General features: G+C 42.2%; 1 protein-coding gene and 1 non-coding gene across 3 annotated transcripts in view; one reads left to right on the top strand and one right to left on the bottom strand.

Annotated features, from left to right (window-relative positions):
• Window positions 1-16,354, bottom strand: part of LOC121434733 (endosome/lysosome-associated apoptosis and autophagy regulator family member 2-like) — a 159,171-nt gene extending 142,817 nt beyond the window's left edge. Inside the window, exon 1 of one of the 2 annotated variants that reach the window (XM_041633661.1) lies at window positions 16,006-16,354. In XM_041633661.1, coding sequence (XP_041489595.1) covers window positions 16,006-16,191 — 186 coding nt within the window. In that variant the 5' untranslated portion in view covers window positions 16,192-16,354. The remainder of the gene's footprint in view (window positions 1-16,005) is intronic. The other variant, XM_041633663.1, reaches the window with a different exon arrangement.
• A 4,685-nt stretch (window positions 16,355-21,039) lies between these two features.
• Window positions 21,040-21,201, top strand: LOC121434811. The gene has a single exon (XR_005972509.1). It is a non-coding gene; the product is annotated as a U1 spliceosomal RNA (small nuclear RNA).
• The last annotated feature ends 568 nt before the right edge of the window (window positions 21,202-21,769 follow it).

Raw genomic sequence — 21,769 nt, 5'->3', positions numbered from 1 at the left:
TCCACTTTCAGTTTTAGCTTCTGATTTCAGACAGCATAACCTTGCATTCTCAGAGCAACAGCAGAAACTGCTCTAGGGTCAGCACTTTGATGTGATGCTTACCATAGATGAACCACAAACAGCCTCGCTTCCCCAAAACAAACTCTCCCCAGTCAAGAATCTATTAAGTTTGAATGACAGCTCCTTGGTCCATCAGTATCACCTGAGAAAGAAGGACTCTGCACAGACATGCCACCCTCAGGAGGGTCAACGGGCACCTACACTCATTGTATACGGGCAACACATCAGGACATGGAGGCCTCACCATTGAAGCATCTCCTTGGAAAGATCTGCCCTAGGGATGAGAGATTTCTGAGACACCTGAAGAAAAGATCACCCCTGAAGAAGAGGAATAATCTAGAGATGACTGAGTACCAGGCAAGGAATGGTAAGTACAAAACTCTAAGAATCGACCATGCTAATCTATAAACACAGATCAGTTCTACTTAGGCACAGGGGCAGGCGATGGGGGTCACAAGAAAGTGCAGTCTTTGGAGACAAACATGCCCCAGCTTTCTGGCCAAGCAGCTTTGTCATCTCATGGAAGTTGTTACTGTCCTTGAGCTCCATTGTCCTAAAAGCAGATGTGGATTGCTGTAAGGATCGTAGCTAATAGAAGCAACGCATCCCAGCTTTAACGCTCAACAAGTAGTTCTGACTACCAAAAGACTCGGCTTTTCTGACAAAATATTAGAATTTACATAAGAGAGCAGATGATTAATTTCTAAAAACAAACGGCTTTTCAACCCATCAGGGGGAAATCAATTGAAAGTAAAATTGTAGAGAAAAACAATCAAATAAAGTAGGAATTAATGCAGAATGCTTCAGTAAAAGCTGAACAAACAAGGTCTTTAAATATAAAGATAATATTATAAAGATGTCAATTTCCTAAGTAAACTAAGAGATTTAACAGAAGAAATTGTGAAGCCTTTTAAATTTATTCTGAGTTGGAATTGAAAGAATAAATGAGTGAGAATAGCTGATAAGCCTTTGAATGAAATCAAGTAGAATATAAAAGAATGAGAGGGGGAGAGAGAGGGGAGAAGGAGAGGGTTGGGGAGAGCTTGGGGGAATGGGGTGGTTGAGATGGAGGAAGGTTGGATATGGGAGTAGGGAAGGAGATATCTTAATTGAGGGAGCCATTTTGGGGTTGGCTCCCAGGTGTCCACGGGGATGACCCCAGCTAGGACCCTGGGCAGTGGAGGAGAGGGTGCCTGAACTGGCCTTGTCTTGTAGTCAGACTGATGACTATCTTGAATATCACCATAGAACCTTCGTCTGGCGATGGATGGAGATAGACAAGAGACCCACATCGGAGCACTGACTGAACTCCCAAGGTCCAGTTGAAGAGCGAAAGAAGGGAGAAGATGAGCAAGGAAGTCAGGACCATGAGAGGTTGGCTCACCCACTGAGACAGTGTGCCTGAGCTAATGGAGCTCACCAACTCCAGTTGGACTGGGAATGAATGAGCATGGTATCAAACTGGACCCTCTGAATGTGGTTGACATTTAGGGCAGATTGGGGGGCCAATGATAATGGCACTAGGATTTGTCTCTACTGCATATACTGGCTGATTGGGATCCTATTCTCTTTGGAGGCACACCTTCCTAAGCCTGGATGGAGGGGGTAGGGCCTTGGATTCCCACAGGGCAGGGTACCCTGCCCTCTCTTAGGATTGGAGAGGGTGGGGGAGGGCGGGCAGGAGGGAGGTAAGTGGGAGGAGGGGAGGAAGTGGGAATTTTTGCTGAATCAAAGTTTGTAAGAAAACAGTTTTTAAAAAATCAAAAGAAGTATGTACTAAAATTCTATATGAACTCTTGGTACAGAAAAAAATACATAGCACAAAAAAGTAAGGGGTTGGCATGGTGCCACATGTCTACATTTGAGAGACACAGGCAGGAGGATTGGGAGTTCAAGGTATGCCTCAGCTACACAGTGAGTTCGAGTTAGCATGGATTACATGATACCCTTTTCAAAAAGCAAACAAAACAAATAAATAAAAACATAGCCCCAAAGAGATCAAATAAATGTGTATAAATACCTTCCACATATTATATAAAACAATAGATTATAAAAACTATATATAATAATACATATACAAAAACTATATATATAATACATAGTATAGAAAACAAACGAATAGAGAAAAGGTGAATTATAGATTACTCAAAATATATTTATAAAATTATGTATATAGGTATTTTTCTCATACGGCCTTGGCATGTGGTCATCCCTCTCACTGGACTTCTTAGCCCTCTTGCCTTCCGAGACAGCCTTCTTAGGAAGGTAGAAAGGGTACCCAACAGGGCAAAAGCCACGTTTCAACAGCCTCCTTCAAATACTGCGCTATAGGATATGGTGAATAAAGGGGCCCCAAGGCCTAAAGGATTAAGAGTCAGAGACATCAAACACCAAATTATGAGTCCAAATACAGGATGCTCAGCATATTGTTAAATAAGAAAATAAGCTTTTAAAACGAATGTAGAAAATATTCCCGTTTTGTAAACAAATTTTCATAAGAAAATGTATGCAGAAGATATTTTGACATATAATAAACACGCCTTATCCTGACAGGTAAGAGCACAGGCTGGAAGCGCAGCCTGGTCATGCGAGTAGCTCACGCATACTGGAGCAGGTAAAGGCTGAGGCATCAGAATTTAGGGGCATTAACACATAAAATGCACCTCAAATTTTTAGCTAAGTTTTGTTCTTATTTTTTATTGTTCTTATTATAATGCTAAGATATTAAGAATGGTGTGTTTATTTGGTGGAACTTTGGGTATTTTATTGTTTCATTTTTCTATAGTATGCATTTATTGTTACCAATTCCTAAAAGTAATAAATGTCAGAAACTTGGAGTAAACAGTATTAATAACTTACCTGGTCTTAAGATAAATAAGTATGCCCTTAGTGCACCTGGCTCAGTGGTATTAAATCATCAATTATTATTTTGATTCAAGTTACTGCCTAGTATGTATTATTGATTTGCACATGAATCATTCAATCAAGTCTGCATTAAGCTTCCATTTCAAATGGTCAATTCTTTTTGCTCTCAGTTTTAGGGTGATAAACAAGGACCTTGCTCTATTTTAGCAATACTAGAATTAATTGCTTAGCACAACAGATAAGAAAAGCCACTATTCTAAACCAAAGTACTAAAAACAAACATTTGCTTTCTTTCCTGTTTTAAGGGGTGTGACTACAGCCCTTGGTGAAGTGTTCTTTGAGTCCGTGGTTATATAGACAGTTCAGTACACCAGAACTCACGGTTCCCATAGTTACACCCCAGGCCAGTGTTCCGGTCAAAGCATGAGCCCTGCCAAGTCTCAGAGTACAAAATAGCAGCTCCTATGAACATAAAACACCTATCGGATGAACTCAGGTCTGTATTCTCCTGCTATTTACCAAGCCAAGTTGTCTAATGTCTGTTAAATGACTACATTTTATGTGTTTGAAGTTTTAAGCTGACCACCCTCAATTTCTTTGCATAGTCTTGATAAGGTAAACTTTCCAAATAATTGACTTTCCTAATTTATACATCAAACCAATACATCTACAACTTTGGCCCTCTCTAAGTATTGCCTGTGTGTTGAACTGGTGACCTAAATTAAATGCTTGCCTTCATGTATCATGCATTCTGTTCACACATAGACCCCAAGGCTGATCTGATCAGTCATTGCTTTAGTAGCCAGGTGACAGATATAGCCACAAAAGTAATCTTAAGAGTTCACCAATTCTCTGCTGATTGTGGTGGCACATGCCTTTACAGCCAGCAATGTTACACCCTGTCTTTAAAACAATTAAAAATGAAAGAAAAGGAAAGGAAAGATTCACCAATCCTATGCTTAAACATGTAATTTTTCAAGACCAGAAAAAATAGTCTACACTTCAATACTGTTTGTTTACTCATTATTCTAGCTTTTCAAAAAATATTTTGAGTCTCCTTTCTGCTTTCTACTCTCTAGGCATCCTTCCCAGCTTTTAATTTTATAATATTTGGTTATACCTCCTTGAAACCAAAGTATTAGTTAAAGCAGAAATAGTAAATAGTAATAGGTCAGGGATTTAATACTATACTGGACAACTTCATCCAACTTGGCGTAAATTTTTAACATTATAACTTTGGAATATATTTGACTAATCAGGAACCTGTTTAGCATCCCATCACCCATCATGCACTTCTGAATCATGTCCATAATGATAGAACAACACAAATGCCTTGCTGAATATGGAGAAGCACTGTCTCTTCATCATATCCAGAGCCAGTAGAGTCTTCCCCCCATCAACCTCCAGCTAGCTTCTAAGCTAGTTCTCTGCTGACTTTGCCTTCTCCTTCTGCTTGCTCTTGATGTGCTAACATTTCCCTAAGCACGCTACATTTGCTATTCTTGCTGTGTGCTCAGAGCCGGGGTGATCTCATCAACACCAATGACACAGTGGCTCATGTGCTCAAAGCTCCTAGCTCCACTCTATCAGCAGGATTGCCCTATATGAACCAGATTTCAGGAGAACCATTTGTACACCTCCTGGGCACTTCAAATACAGGATGTGCAAAACTGAACTCATCCTACTCCTCCCCAGCTTCTTCCTCCTCCTTTCTCACCTTACTGGTCAGTCTCAGTAAAAGGCAGCACTGGCATCTACCTAGAGCAAAACTTGGGAGGTGTTCAGGTCATGAGGGTTCTATTTTAATAAAGGACTCGTGCCATTAGCACAAAAGCAAGTTCTTTATAAAAGGACATATCTAGCCATGGATTCCTAAAAATTGGAACTTTTCTTTTCTCCCAATTTTATTAGTTCTTTGAGAATGTTGTACAACATATTAATTCCCTCCCGACTCCTTCCAGACCCATCCTCCCCTTCCCTACTCACCCAATTTTAAGTCCTTTTTCTTTAACCCATCAAGCTCAGTTTATGCTACCCTTATAGTCATAGATGTGTGGCATTCCCTGGAAGGGCCATACCCCTAAAATAAATCTGACTCTCCCTCTTCTAACAGATCAAATGCCAATATGTAGTTAGCTAAGGGTGGGACTTTGTGCCACCTCCTTTTTCGAAGCTGAAATTTTGTCTGGCCTGAGTCTTGTACAAGCCTTGTGAAAACAGTCTCAACTACTATGAATTTGTATCCAATGAACTCCAAGACTACAGAGACCCTTCTCAAGAACAAACAAGCAACAAGAAGGCGTTCTAAAAAAATATGAAAACTTACTACTGTAGAAGTTTCCTAAAACGTATACATACACACATAAACACATACACACACGATAGATAGATAGATAGATAGATAGATAGATAGATAGATAGATAGATAAACAAATTGGGATAGATTTGCACTGTAATGTGGTGTTAGGAATAAGTTACCTCCTCTGGAGTCATTGGCAACTAAGTTCTCATAGATCCTCAAACATTACAGGCTACTGCCAAAGCTTTACTTATACTGACTGTAAGACGCCATTGCTGAGGATGCCATACACTTGAGTCACAGAACATGCAGGAACCAAGCTGATACTCACCTGCAAGTGGAATCTATCTCCTCCCTCCCCGTCTTCTCCTCCCCTCCTGTCATTTGTCACTCTGCTAGTGTTTGTCTGATATTTTTCTTATTATAGAGGCAGCAGTCTCCTAAATGGTCTTCCAAGCTTCAGTGTAACCCCCCTTTTATCTTACACTACTTACTGTCTCTGGGCCTAAGCATCTCCCGCCATTCTGGCCCATGCACACTTCATGCTGATCATTAGCACTCGTTCATAACTTACCATTATATACAGCACGCTGTTTTCTTTGCCAGTGATAGCCTACATGCATCTAGTACAGTACTTCCGAATTTCAGGCGAACATCACCTGCTCCTCCACCTTGCTTAGCTGACCCTTCCTGCCGCTTCTACTCAGCCCTGTGCATGGCTCTACCAAAGCATTGGACCCACCTGCCCTGTCATCAGAACCTCGCGTGAACCATGAACCATGGGAGGAACGTTTGCATGACTCATTTACTAGGGGAATAAACACATGGACGACAATTGTGAAAGAAGTACCAGACAAAACTACTGACTTAAAATGTCAAAATACTGACTGCCAACACAAACCCAAAATGTTTCCAGTCGCTTTGCAGTTGCTTCAGTATTTTCTGAGCCATACATGTATAAGACATTACAGCCAGGCAGTGATGGCACACACCTTTAATCCCAGCATTCAGGAGGCAGAGGCAGGTGAATCTCTGTGAGCTCAAGGCCTGTCTAGTCTTAGAGAGCAAGTTCCAGGACAGGCTTTAAAGCTACAGAGAAACCCTGTCTTGAAAAACAAAAACAACAACAACAAAAAAAAAACAACCAAAAAAATGCTTTATATTGTGGGAATGTAACAAGACATTATACTCCATTCATTTTTTTAGAAATAAAAATGTATTCTTAGCCGGGCGGTGGTGGCGCACGCCTTTAATCCCAGCACTTGGGAGGCAGAGGCAGGCGGATCTCTGTGAGTTCGAGACCAGCCTGGTCTACAAGATCTAGTTCCAGGACAGTCTCCAAAACCACAGAGAAACTCTATCACGAAAAACCAAAAAAAAAAAATGTATTCTTACCTAAAACATTAAGGGAAATAATAACATATATTTTATAGGCTAGACAATTTCTTTTCTTTCTCTGAGAGTGATATGTCTCAAAACATCTTGACATACCCAAAATCTAGGGAACACATATTTTTTTACTTATTATATTAATCCATCAGAAAAAAACAATAAAACAGAAATTCTACAAAAGGCAAAATATAAATATTTAAGTGACATGAGAAATATTGCTGTTGGTAATGACTAAATAAACAAAAAATTACACCATTGAGATATTTTCTTACTTTCTACCATCAAATTAGTAAAAACAGTATCCTCTGATCTAAGACTTCTACTGTAAATCATCCACCCTTGGTCAGTAGAAACTTAGATAGCTTTACATCATTATTTTAAAGTTTTTATACTACAAACAATTAAAAATAACCTACTTGCTTCAAATTAAATTTGCCCATTTGTTCAACAAGAATTTACTGAGCACCTAATATATGCCAGACCCTGTCTAAAGTGCTAGGAATACAATAAAATACTCATACACATAGTACACATCACCTACAGGGCTTAATATGCAGTGGGAGAGGGAAGAGTCATATGAGCAAATGATTACAATATATGATATTATGGATGCCAAAAATGAAAGTGAGAAAAACAAAAGCATAACCTAGAAATAAAAGGGGAGTTGTAACTTTATACACCTCTCCAGGGAGAGCCTGGGAAGATGATTGCATAGAAACGTGGAGGACACAGGGAGAAACCCAAGCACGTGTCTACTAGGAGGTTCTAGGCAGAGGAAATTCTGCGTAAACCCTGAGGAAGAATGCTCTTCAGAAGGGAATCTAGAGTGTGCCATTGTGCAAATGGAGTCCTCAGAGTTGATATGTTGAAAACTTAGTCCCTAATGTGGCGATATCTGAAGATAGGAAGGGAATGAGTCAAGAGGGTATCGTTCTATGCACGTATTTATGCCGTTATTACAAAAGTGAGTTCATTGTAAAAGACAAATTAAAGTGTCCTCCTCTTACAGCCACTTTCGCCACATTCTGCAGCAAGGCTCTCGCTGGAAAGCCAGCCCTTTTAATCTTCTTCTTAGCTTCCAGAACTGCCAGCCAAACAAATACCTGTTTGTTAGGAAACTACGTAGACTGGGATATTTTGTTAGAACAGTGCAAAATAGACAAGACAAGAAGTCCAAGAGACGAAATTATCACTTTCTTCGAGGCCAGTTCATGTTGCGCCCTTGTTATGGTTTAGATCAGGAACACCGTGTTAGACTGGGTATTAGACACGCCAGTGGGTGGTGCTATGCCCCGCCCCTAGTCACACTCCTGAAGCCCCGCCCCACGGTGCTCTGTTTTACCCCTCACTACAAGCTTATAAGCGATAGAACCAATTGCCCATGGACCAAACGCCCTGATGTCGTCAGTCAAGATAAATCTTTTTTCCTTCAAGACGATTTCCTCAAGAATCCTGACGGGCAGCTGACACACACAGACGTACACACCAGCATCACCGCTTTGGTATTTAATAAAGCCTTAAAAGGGTTTAATATAGAAAAGTAACGTTTTGTGTAACATATGGGGTTTTTCTTTGATGTTTAATAAAAGATTTGATATTTTGATCAAAGAGTAGATAAAAAAGGTTTGGAAAAATATAACGAAAACTATGCCATAGGTAGTTGGTTGATCTTTCTTCTCTTCAGTTCCTAGCAAGTTTCTTAAAAGACTTTAGAACCAGCAAGCCAACCTCTATGCTTTCCCACCAAAGAAAAGCAGAACATTGATTTTTCAGGATTATTTTATTTCAAATGTCTATGGCATGAGTGACTGTCTAGTAAATTACATTTTTAATCCGATATTTTCTGGTACTTGCAATTTCACAGTATTAAAAGTACATTTCCCTTGGGGATATTTCTAATAAAGATGATAACATTTTAGAAATAAATCAACATTGATACTTACATGAAAGTTTTCACCTGGGAACTGTAGCAATTCTTGATCTTAAATTTTCTGAATGTCAAATAAATTCATTTTTTATTTAAAAAAAACTAATTTACATTTGAATATTCTTTGTTGACTGCAGTATGAAATCATGATGGGAAGGGAGACATAGGGTGGTGTGGCCCAGAAGCCCCAGGTTGTGACAGCTCTGATCCTAAACCAGACATACACCAGGAGCAGGGCACACATTTCCAACAGTTTCCTACTTATTTTGAGTATTCCAGAAGATAATTACAGCTACAGAACACGCCTCTCCCAATAGGTAGCAAAGATGGAAAACATCAACCAAGAAGGCTGACCATCGCTCGCCTTAAATATTACAGCTGTTTGTAGGCTAATGCCAGTCTTGGGTGTAGTACTTAATGATTTCCATATTTGTTTCTTCTATCGGGGTGAGCATCTAGAAAGTGCTGGCCACATCCTCTGCATCCTGCCTCATCACCAGCGTGCACACAGGTCTTGGTGTCGAGACAGTAACTGAGCAACGTTTGCTGAGGTACTTCCCAAGAATGGGAGGATCGCATGGCCCATTCAATGTGGTGGGTGGCTTTCTAGGATGTTCTGCTGAAGCAGGAAGTCACTGGGGTGAAAGTTCAAGGGCTTTTGGAATAAAACTTGTCCCCACATTTTTAGAATAAAAACCTTACTCCTTGTTTTATTCTAAGAGCAGTGGGCCTTATATAGAGAGTGCACCCTAACTACGAAAGGGAAGCGTGCTGGGCCTCTTCCTCAGAGCTTCTGATTTAGTAGGTTGTGAATAGGGCCAGGACCCAAGATACTGTGTATCTAATGAGTTCTGAGACAATGCTAGGTATTGCTGGTCCTACCATCACTCTAAGGACCACTGACCTAAAGGAAAGAAACAGGTCTTTAGTAACAAAGCTTTGACCACAAATAATAAATAGGATCTTCTGCCCCAGAATTTCAAACTGAAGGCCAGCATATCACCATCGCTGGGTGTTTATTTCTGTCTTAAATCGGGTACTACTGAAAGGAGATGTCAATTATGACTAATTGCACCATAAAAATCATTTTCTGCATATAATTGAAAAAGCAAAGCTAACTACTTACTCTCTTTTGAAGGCAGTGATTAGTGCTTCCAAAGAAGATCTATGTCTTTCTTATTTTTATAATCCCAAAAGTGCTTTCAACAAAAAATGCCCTCAATCATTGTTTGCGGAGTAAGATTATGTAATTCCTTTCCTCAGTGAGCATACTATGTACGTGGGGAAAAATGTGTGCTCAAAGACTTTGATAAAGCGTATGCTATCCTTGTGTGATTTAAAAAATTACGGGCCCCTTCTGAGCACATGATTTGGGAGAACGCATCCCTTCCTCCACACATGGCAGAGCACACGCTTATCACACTGAGCTCTGGGAGGATTCTAGCTCCTTCTTGCTCCTTGGATAAACCACAGAGTCACTCATCTATACTGGCAGCTTCCTGCATACAATACTCATGGGCAAACATATAGCTACCAGAAAGAGAAGGAGATGCTGCAGCTGGACGAGAGAAGAGAGGAAAGGTCCATTGTCTTTTGTGGTACAGGCAGAGTCAATGGAGGTCTAGGACAGGAAGGGTCACGTGCCTGAGATGCTCTATCACCACCACCCAGGAATTTCAGCCAGCAAACTTCTATTATAGTAGCCTCCCTCTCGCCCCTCACTGGGGTAATGCTATGGTTTGGATGTGTGTGCTGAAGGTTTGTTCCCCAGCTAGAGGAGTTATTGAGAGCTGACTGGATCTTAAGGGAGCTATTCATTGATAGAGTTCTCTATTCATGACTTCATAGCTAAATGGGCTAGCAAGAGCTGGGGTCTACTTGGAGGAATAGATGAACAGTGTATCTTATCTCTAAACCCTTCTGTCCCTCCCTCTCTCTTTCTTTGTCCCTTTTTGCCTCCATCCCTGGCATGAAGTCAGAAGCATCCTCTGCCATGCCCTTCCACACCCTCATTTTTCTTGGTCTTGCTTCAGGCCCAAAGGAATAGAGAGAGATGACTACAGCCTAAAACCATGAGCCAAAATAAACCTGTTCTTCTAAGCTGTTCCTCTCATGTATTTTTGTCACTGTGACAAAATGCTATCGCACGCAGGTGGCTATGCATTCTCACTATACGTGGTATTTCCCATCACACCATTTATAGCAACCATAATTATGTGATGTGTGGGTTTGTTTGGGATTTAACCCACAAGATTATAAAGCTCTGTGTGAGAAGAGGCCATGTGTTTTTCAACATTTTATTACAATTGCTTGGTACCTAAGTATTATAAATGTGTGCATATAATACATATATATTGAAAGTGAACTATTAGAATATGTTAAGAAACTCAGTAAAGAAAGAATTATCTGTGGTTTCTTCCACAGAAAAATAAAGGACAACCAGAACTTGAGGAGATTACGACAGTCCAAAGCAAGAATCGCCAACACTGCTGCAAAAAGCATTGCAAGCAAAGTGTGCCGCTGTCGGCACTGTGTGCTGCTATTTTCTTCCCTTGTGCTAAAATATGACATTTTACAGATCTATCAACTCCTGGCTTTACATTGTAAATATTGATGGTGTGAATACTTGCTCACATTTGCCTAAAACATGGGAAATGGAACTGAGCATGAGAACTTGGATGGAAAATTCACCTCCGCAGGCACAACAAGCAAGAGTAATGATGGTAGCTGCGTGAAAACAGAGGTGGGGTTCTAGCTCCTCCAGTGATAGTGACCCCCCCGTAGCTCATGGTCAGAGTCTCCCGTATGTAGTCATTTACAAGTTTTCTGGTTTATACGAACTTAGAAATATCGATCGCTTCCCCATCTGGGACGGCTTTACGGCTATCCTATCCTCTATCCCCTTCCTCGTCTGCGAGTTGAGAACAACTCATCCTGGCTGATCCTGGTAGAACCGCTCGGGCACAGAGCGCCAGCAACATGAAGAGCACCAGCCAAATGAAGAGCCTCTTGTCAGCTCTCATCTTGTGCAGGGCACTGGCCAGGCACCTACCCCTTTCTTCTTCAGAGTCTTTCCTCCCTTCCTTCAAAATCCCATAACTCCCCATTCTCCACTCTAGCCATTGTTCTGGGTCTCCTTTGTGAACTTTTCTGCTCCATACAGTGTTGTTAAAGCCTTAGTTCTACCCTTTCAACCACTCCTTTTATCCACGTGAATATCGGGTCCCCCTCCTAGCCCAGACCATGATCCGGAGCAAGGCAGCTTTCTCCCTGGCTGACAATTAAACAGCTCTACGTAAGTCAGTCACTCTTTAAAAAAAAAAAAAAAAGTTCCTTCTCTTCCCCCCATTCCTTAACCTTGGGGCTAGAGGCACTTCCTCCTAATCCAGGTCCATCCCTTAGCTGATGCCCCGCCTCCCTTCCCCTGGACATTAATCACCACCCCCTCCAAGAAGGTCTCACCTCTCTCCATTTCCCACTTTTCTCAATCTGGCCTCCATCCTACTGCCAAACTAAATGTTTAAAGTCTTCTCTTGCTTCTGGCTGCCGATCCAGGGAAGACCACCTTCTTCTCAGCATGACGTCAGACCCCTTGCGACCAGACTCCTGCACCTCTCTGATCCACTGCCCAGGAAGCTCCTTGCTGCTCTCTAGAGTCCAGTTGGACCCAATCATGACACAATACAGCTTTGTGTTTCCGCCACTTTGATCTGTGCTCCGCACCTGAAACGCCTTTTCCCCAAAGGAGCCACAGTCCTGTCTGACTCTGACTCTTATCTTTTTTGGTAAGTTCCTGTTCACCTTTCAAGCCCTCTTCGCTTCTTTGTTATTCTTTTCCCAAGCCATCCGTGTGGGTTCTAGTACCATTTGCCTCTCTTGTGGGATCAAATCCCTTATTATAATTGGTTGTTTGCATATCTGCCTCATCCTTCCTCATATATATTATATTTTAATTTTGTGTTTATTTTGTTATATTTATCACGACATTTTGCCTGCAGACTAGTATAAACTGAATCAATGTTGATGGAGTAAAAGCTGTTGGCCAAAAATCATCACTCACTAAAACTTCAGATATACTGTGCAAGATTTCAGAGCAATGAACTAAGGACCTCGTGATTGCAGTTACTAAATTTAAATAATGTACACATAATCCACTTAGTGCTGTTCTTTTTTGTTCTCACAGGCTCTTTTTAATATCTCATTGCAATGCTGAATCATCTGTTGGCCTGGATACGTTTTCCTCTGGCTGCCCTAATAAGTCTAGTTAGTCAGTTTAGTCAAAAACATCTTACTAAATTCACAGGTGTAAGCCTAGGCTTGAGTCTGAGCCTTTGAAGTCTCCCTCACAATGCTTCCTGAAATAGTAACCTCAAGCTCCACTAATCTAACCATCAACAACTCTCACACTGATACAGATTTCTCCTTTGATAGATTACACGTCCTCATAATAAAACAGGGCGTTCATTAGAGTCAGTGTGCCAGCGAAAAACAAATGCACAAAACCCCAAATATTCACAAACCGCTCTTACGTCCGGATACCATTTAAAGACATCACATCCTGTCCTTGCCCTTCATCTCTGGGTGCATAGACTTGTTCTCTTATTTCTCTCTCCCAAGATGTCCCTTCCTGTTGGTAAACTTCCACGCTGCTCACCTGATCAGCAGCTGAACTTCCAAGAGCCATCATTTGACTTCTCCTTTCCACTCCATCACCCAAGGACTTTGGCAGCGCTGTACTCAGAACCTCAGTCCAGAGTCCACCTTGCCACAAAATCTAAGGTGAAAACCTAAGCCCACAGCCTAATTGAATCTTTGAAGATCCTTTGTCTCATCTCGGGCAATCGTCATCAGCTTCCTCCCAGACCAGTTTCCTACACTGTCTTTTCTTCTACAAGTAAGGAGGAAAAAAAAAATCAGTCTTTGTGACGTCATTAAACATGGCTTATTCTACAAAAATGCTGAGGTTTAGAGTACCCTGCAGATTTTCCCATTGCCCCTTTCTCTTGTGCTATCGGCTTTGGTGCTTTAGCCTCAAAGGTCCTCGTCTTTGCTCTTCTCAGTCTCCCTCCATCTCATAGTGCTGATGTCCTTGTGTTCAGGAACAACTCCATAACTCCGTTAGCGTTAAGAAAAACTATCACTGACCAGGTCGTCATGGCTCCCAGCACTAAGGAGGCAAGTACCAGGTCACTCTGTGATGTAGAGGTGAAACCCAAAAGACACAGCAGTTAAAACAATCATATAGACAGAGAATAGCTATTCTATTCTGCTTATGGCCATAAGTCAACATCTGTCTCAGAGGAACTTGCCACAATCCTCACACTCCCAAAACAAGAAGTCCTTGCCCTCAATGCCTGAGGATCATTTACTTCTCATTTTCCTCTTCAAAACAATGGTAGACTGAAACAATGATCAGGAGCACAAATTAGCTCAGCTAGTCTGGGTATTGGCAATCAGATTGTGCCCCTGGGAAGCCTCTTGTAGTTCCAGAGGAGCCTCTAACCCACAGCACAGAGTCTCACAAGCTTTCAGTCTGCAGGAAGAATATCAGGAGGTCTGTGCATTGCTGCTTCCATAACCACAAACACTCACAGGCTGCCTCAGTAGCATCCTCTTTTATATTTTTTTTTCTATTTCCATTTTCAAAGAGAAAAATTCAACATTGATACCTAAAAGGAAGACTCAAATACAGTTTCTAAAGCCAATTCAATGAAAAGCTGGAATTGGATGAGCATCACTCCCTTGTACGTTCCATCATCCCCTTGCCTCAGTTCTGCATGGTTATAGTCTAGAAGTTGGGATGCAGGATCACTTGGTAGAGTTCTTACCTAGCATGCAAGCCCTAGGTTTGATCCCTACTACTGTATAAACTGGTTATGGTGACCTAACCTTTGATCCCAGCACTTGAGGCAGGAGGATCAGAAACTCAAGGCCCATCACTTTTACATAAGGAATTTGAACCCTGCCTGGGCCAGAAACCTTGTAAATATGTAAATAAAGATTGTGGTATCTTTTCTATTGGCCTTGGCTTTTCCACTTCAAGCAGGTTCCTCACTACAAAGGATTAACGTCGCAAGGAACTTAGAACTTCACTTCAGAAAATAAACATGTTCTACGTGCTGTGACCAGGCAACTGGAGGGGAAAGTTTATCTCGACACAACAGTTGTGGACGTCGAAAAAGCGGGATCATTCACAAGTGGCAAGTGGCAGAAGACAGACTGAACCAACACCAGTGCCCTCTGAAATCGAGCCCAGCTGGTAGCTGAGCCCTTGCCCTGATTCGCTAGTCACAATGCAGCTGCAGAGTCCCAGGCTAGCTTTCCATCTCACGCCCCATCTCAGGCTGTCCTGGGACTTGTATTGTAGGAGACGAAGATGAAAAAACCCACGGATGATGGATGATGTCTAGAAGGACGATACTCTAATTCAGAAGTGGTTCCACACGCACAAGGAACAAAATCGGCCCTTTCTTCTCAAAGGGAGCCGATGGCTAACCTATTTTTTGCTGGATAAATATAAAGAACCGATCACCACAATTCCGAGCAATCTTCCTTCAGACAGCATGTGAGGCTCACCTCTCCAGCACGATCATTCAAAGTGGGTCAGAAATGTTCCTTCCTTCCCCTCATTGATTTTCATTAAAAGGATGCACTTTCTGGAGCGCTGATGGGAAAGATAAACACCCAGTGCAACTTACAGTGACACCCTCTGTAAATTTTTGGCACACTAAGTCTCGTTTTCCTAAAAGCAGAAGAAAAAAAATCTAATCACCCAGAATTTATCCTTTTTGGCTATAAATCAGCAGCGATTTCAAGCCGTAAAGTACACAGCTGCACGGTTTCGGCCAGGTAAAGCACCTCCCCAAGGAGCATATTTGCTTTGCCCATTCTGATTTTCCACATCACCAACCCGCCTCTGTCCTAAGTAATTTTTTTTCGTAACCTTCTTCACAACCATGTCTTGCCCCAGAACGTCAAGGGACACCACAGCATGCTTATGTGGAAACGGAGATCAAGGGAGTTGGGTAAAAGCATTTGTGGAGACAGAGGAACCGAGAAAGCAGGAGAGGGAGGGTCAGTATCTAGCGCTCTAAAAAGCTATAAAGCGATAGTTTTCTAAATCCCACAAGGCAGGGCTTCCCCAGTCTCCTCCCTTTCCTGAAATTTCTCCCTCAACCCCAGGTCCTGAGCCTAGCTATCCAACCGGGGCGCCGCAAAGTCCTTTCAGAAACCCCCAAACACCAGCGCGGAGAGAAAAGGCACCACCAGAAAGACAGCAAACCTGCACACCCGCTCCTAGCCAGCTAGCACAGGCGAGCAACTTCATCATCCCTGGACACAACCGAACGCCCCTGTCCTCCAAGCCCGAAAAAGGTGATGGCCACTCTGAGCCCGGATCCGCGCGGCCGCCCCACCCCGCACCCCGCCGCAAACTCCAGGCGGGGGACCAGGTGCTGCTCACCTCCTGGCACGCAGGAAGCGGGCGGCCCGAGGAGGGCGAGTCCCCAGCCCAGGCTGCCTGGCAGGCGGCGAGCGCCCAGCAGCAAATCCAGGCGGGGCTCCAGGGCGGCGAGCGCGCGCAGCGGGGACCCTCGGGCGGTCGCCCCCAGCGCCTGCCCCGAACCCGCCGCAGGGCGAGCAGCAGCATCGCCGCGCTGGGTGGACTCGGACGATCAGGCTGCACAGCTCCGGCTCCCGGAGGCGGCGAGGACGGTGCTTTCTGCTCCTCTCCGCCAGGCTCCGCTCAGCCTCAGCTGGTCCTCCCGCTGACAGCTCGGCCGCTCGCAGCGCGGGCAGCCTGCGCCCGTGCTCCCGTCACGCCGGAGGGAGGGACCGACCGTGGGACGCGGGTGCGGCGCGGGGGCGGGACGCGGGGCGGGGACGCGAGAGCCAGGAGCAGGTGGCGCGAGCTAAGGCTGAGGCCCAGCCCAGCACGCGTAGAATGGTGGTACTGCCAACCGTGCAGGAGCCTCGCGACATGATTGAGGGTGTCAGGGTGGCCAGGGACCCCGAGGTGTCGCTCCTCTTTAGAACCCTATGGACACCCTAAGAATAGCTCTTGAAAGGATCCACGCCTGGCAACCTCAAAATGAATTTCTACATGATTAGGGTTTGCCTGAAATGGCATGGATGACAGAGGCCTGAGGTCTGTAGGATTGGACTCAGTATCTCTTCTATTTAAACGAAAATGGTTACGGCACCCACCAGGAGGGGTCGCCGTGCGGGTTAATTAAGTTGATTTGCACAAAGCTCTTGGAAGGGTGCCTGGCTTGCAGTAGATGTTTGCGGTGGTGCTTGCTGCTGATATTAATATTATTTCATACAGATGTGCAGCCTCTAACGCGCAACCCTTTTTGCTTCTGGGAAGACATTTCTCCTGTACAGAAATAATGCAATGGTGGTCTGTTTTGTGCGGCCCCCACGAAGCAGTGAACAAGGACATGCAGGTGTAAGAGGATGCCAAGGATCTTTGGCCCTAGGAATTAACGAGTTATTATGTTCAGTTATCCTGCTCATTCGGTTACTTGGAGAAACCCACCTGACACGCGAAATATAAATGTACCTAAATTATCTGCAGCACTGTAAATACGTTTACTCAAATATATAAACATCCCCTTCCCGTTGTCTTCCTCTTACAGGTAAATAAATGTTCTATTATCACTTTGCTTTTATTTCCTCTGTATGTTTTTTTTAATTCTTTAATTCATCAGGAACTCATGTGAACCAAACTTATATTAATCTTGGTCAACAACTAACCACATGACTCATGAATTTAAAACATTTTCTTTATAAAAAAATAAAGCCCATTTTTGTCCATGTAACTAGATTAAATTACAACTACAGCTCTCCCTCCGTAGCTCCGTTTGTCACTCTCATTCGGTAGTTTCCTCTTAAAGGAGCAGACGGCCTAGGCTTACGAAATGTACATTGGTTTTCTCTTGTGCCGGGAACAACCAGAGGAGAACTTCCCCAACACTCAACAAAAGCCAGAACTACACCAACACCAGCAGAGCTAAAGACGTGCTATCTACATAGACCGGATTTTGCAGGTAAAGCAGATAACCATACAAATGACCAAAAGTTTTAAAATTCTCTGAACACAAAAACAATGTTAGGAAGTATGGATGAATTCAATTAATGAATGTTTGAGATGTAAATTTTATATGGCTGGAATAAAATATTATGAAAAGTATTTCTATATGAATCCAGAAATAAGAATAATTCTAGTGAATGTGTTTGTGGATTAAGCACTCTGGAGCACAGGTATTCTGGAAAACAACTTGACAGCATACCAAAACATGTTTATTCATTCAGGGAACATGGTAGACGAGGAGACAGGAAGAATGTAAGAGCAGAAAGGAAGATAAAAAGGCTGTCTTCTGGGCACAGCACAGCCATTGCTATAGTCAAATATTTGTCTCCTGCCTGCTAGTTCCCAAATAACTACTCAAAGGCTTAGTTTTACTTATAAACACTTGGCCTATAGCTCAGGCTTCTTATTAGCTAACTCTTACACTTGAAATAACCCGTGTTTCTTATCTATGCTTCACCACATGGCTCATGGCTTGTTGCCTCATTTTCTCTAAGTCCTGCTTTCTCTGCTGCTGGCTGGCATCTCCTCTGACCCCACCCTTCCTCCTCCCAGAGTCCTCCATGTCTACCTGTCCTCCCTATACTTCCTGGCTACCAGACTGTCCGTTTTTTTATTAACCAATGAGAGCAATACATATGAACAGTGTACAGAGGATTATTCCACAGCACACTACACTCATGATATCACAGGACCCCTGCCCACTTCCCAGGACCTTCTACAGGCAATCATGGATCCCAGGGGGCGCTAGCCCTCCTAGATGAATCATTAACTACTGATGAATTCTAGAGAATGGCCAGGCATTGCCTTCATTGGCATACCCAGTAGTGAGCCCACCAGGCTCTAATGGATAGCTATAAAAATGGTCACATGAATGGCCCTGGTTAGGCTCAATGATAAAACACAACAAAGAGGCTTGACTATAGCAAGGGACTTGTAGGGAGGTGACAAGAGGATGAAGATAACAGAGGGAACCGGTAACTGTGATCAGAATGCACTAAATATTTATTTAAAGCTGCCAAAGAATAAACTTAATTAAAGTTATGAAAATATATTAATGCCTTTAGCTAGTCATCTTTTTAAAGTCTTTTAATTTTTTTTATACAAAATATATATTAATCATTTTCCTTCCCATGCCCAAACTCCTCTCAGATCCTTCCCACCTCCCTCCCCACCCAACTTCATGTTCTCTCTCTCTCTCTAGTCATTTTTAATTTTAGTCATCTAAGAGATAATAAATAAGGAAATCAGGTTTTTGCACTCACTGTTGTTTAGTTAAAAAATGAACTAGCCTAAGTGTCTCCAGGGGAACGGGTAAGCAAATTATGTTTCTCCCTGTGGCAAAACTACATAGATATTAAAGCTACATGTTCAGAGGACATTGAGACTTGAGGAAGGGCACCGAAACAATAGAAATGTTTAAAAGCTGGAAACTCACCTTAGCAAGTAGCTCGTCTCCAGGTGTGGTAGGAGGGATTAGGTGTGCAGCTGAGTGGATTTTACTGAAGGCGTATGATTGAAATAAACTAATCCACAATTGTTGGCAGAGATTAATAGAAAGGCAGCTGTTTTCTTTTCTTTCTTTCTCTCTTTTTTTTTTACAGGCTCTGTTTTCACTTTCTCCATGTTATTGTACAATATTATTGTAATCATTAGGTACCATTTACAGTGTCTGTAGTCTTTGATGTAGAACAATTCTACCTGGGGAGGGGGGGAATCAGACACACAAAAATGTAAAGACCAAAATGTTAACCCGTGTTATTAAGGTAAATGAAACCTAAACATCTTGTACAAAGAAAGAGTGAAACAAATAATGCTATTTGTGAAAGAAACTTCTTACATTAATTAATTTTAGTAGAATTTATATGAGGGATGTAAAAATTCATGAATCAAATAGCACTCTAGACCAGAGAGACCCACCCTGCAGTATCGCGGATGTGTTTGGAGGATACAGAGGATATGACATAGAAATAGCCTAATTGGAAGCATTGTACGTTGGTCCTCCACAGGGATAATTTAACAAAAACACATAAGCTATGAATCCACTGCTATAAATATGACAAATGAACAATTTTCCATAATAGGACAATATTTTGAATATTTTCTGTCACATATAGATGAACTGATGATCTACATCTGTAAAACACACGCACATGCGTGCACGCGCGCACACACACGCACGCACGCACACACGAAAGAAATAGCCTAACTGGATCCAGCTCTGTGTTTGCCATATTTACTGTGCATCCTGTGATTGGTTGGAAAGACTAGCAAGTCTCAGATATTTGTTGAAGGAATATGCTCTTAAATTAGGTCACAGTTCCCTTATATAGTAGCGGAGGTTGCAGTCTGCTCCAGGTGGAGGCACCTTTGTCCTAATCACATTTGACATACTCACCGCCATATTACCCAACTACCAAAGGCTTCATGAAAGGTACCTGACACAGAAAACCCTTGAGAAACGTTTTTCCCATTCAGTGAGGAAATTTATGCACAGTAGACGTTCAATATATTTTATTTATTAAAATATGAGCAGATTTCATGGTAATGATTGCCTAGAAAAAAGCAAACTTGGGAAGAAGTATAGAGGCCTTCACCTGAGCGTTAATTCTGAGGAAGGGGCGCGTGCACATGCTCACAAGTGTTCGTGCCCACATGAAGGTCAATGCTCAACCCTCCACCCTGTTTTTTGAGAGAAGGTCTGTCACCAAATGTGGAGCTCAAGGATTCAACTTGTGTACTTGTACAGAAAGAAGTCCCTTTGATCCACCGGTCCTTTCTCCATCTCCGCCTCCCCTCCCAGGCACATGCCAACATGCCCAGCTTTTATCTGGATTCTGGGTGTCTCACTTCAAGTGTCTTGTGCTTACACAAAAAGCACTTACCCGCAAGCTATCTCCATAGACCTGAACTTTGAACATATTTTTAGTTTCTGTTTCGTTTTCTAAGATTCATTTTTATTTCTGTGTATGTATGTGTGCTCATTTGTGCATGCTATGTGTGTGCATATGTCTAAAGAGGCCAAAAGTGACTGTTGGATCCCTTGTAGCTAAAGTAAAGCTGATTGTGGGTCAACCATAACCAAACTCAGTTCCTTCGCAAGAGTGGCACTTGCTCTCACCTGCTGAGTCATCTCTCCAGCCCCAGGATTTTATTTTTCAAAGCAAAGAAGGCAGAAAGGGGACTAGAGAAGGAGAAAGGAAATATCTGAAGTAAATATAAAAAGTAAAGTTTTTTGTATTGGTGAGTATTGGGTAGCAGTTGTGCTAATAACCAGCATATACTGGGCATTTAATAGATGAATATTAAGAGTATTCTAAAATCAAGTACTTTATTTAATCTTCAAAATCACTGTGGCATGGGTGTCCCATTATCCACCTATTTTCCAGATAAAGAAAAGAAGTTATACTTACCTGGCGGGGGAGAAACTATGATCACGAAAATGGTTTTCCCAGGGTTTGTCTTGTCTATTGCACTCCTGAGGTGCTAACTGCTGTGATTTCCCCAAATGCAGGAAACTCGACTGCATAATTTGTGGTAGTGGGGACTGTGTTCGTGCTCTCCCCTGGAAAGGAAGAAAAAAGGGGGGAAAAAAAAGAAAAAAAGAAAGTCATAATTTCCTCAGCAGGAAACAGCCCAGGATTTCAGACACTGGCAGATTTGTTTCCCTCCTTGGGGAGTTAATTTTGTTATCCTCTGTCCTTTTCTAAGCTTTTGAAATACCTAAGCATTGAAATTATTGCATGGAATCCATCTTAACTAGATCTAAACACTCATATTAAAAAAAATATCAGGAGACAAAAGAGATGCAACTTAAAAATAATTTGTATGATACTATATGAGGCCTTGAGTTCAATGTTTAGACCCACCTTAAAAATCAAAAATTTTGAGAGGATAGATAAATAAGGTGTTTTCTGGATAGCACAAAGCACATAGCTATTTCTAGCTGGTTACATTCTGGATAATATAACACAAAGCACATAGCTATTTCTAGCTGGATATGCTAAATGTCTTAACTCTTGGACTTCATTTTACTAGTTGAAAAAGGACAATTATTTGCAAAATAACTTTGATTTGATTTGATTATTCTTACCTTCATTTATTTTATGAGAATCTCATATATGAGCATTATATT

The sequence above is a fragment of the Microtus oregoni genome, unplaced genomic scaffold, assembly GCF_018167655.1.
Source record: "Microtus oregoni isolate MIOR12 unplaced genomic scaffold, Mior012 000044F_ref0000062, whole genome shotgun sequence".
In the NCBI taxonomy this organism is placed as follows: Eukaryota; Metazoa; Chordata; class Mammalia; order Rodentia; family Cricetidae; genus Microtus; species Microtus oregoni.
The sequence above is the reverse complement of the archived record's forward strand: the minus strand, read 5'-3'. Positions and strand labels throughout refer to the sequence as shown.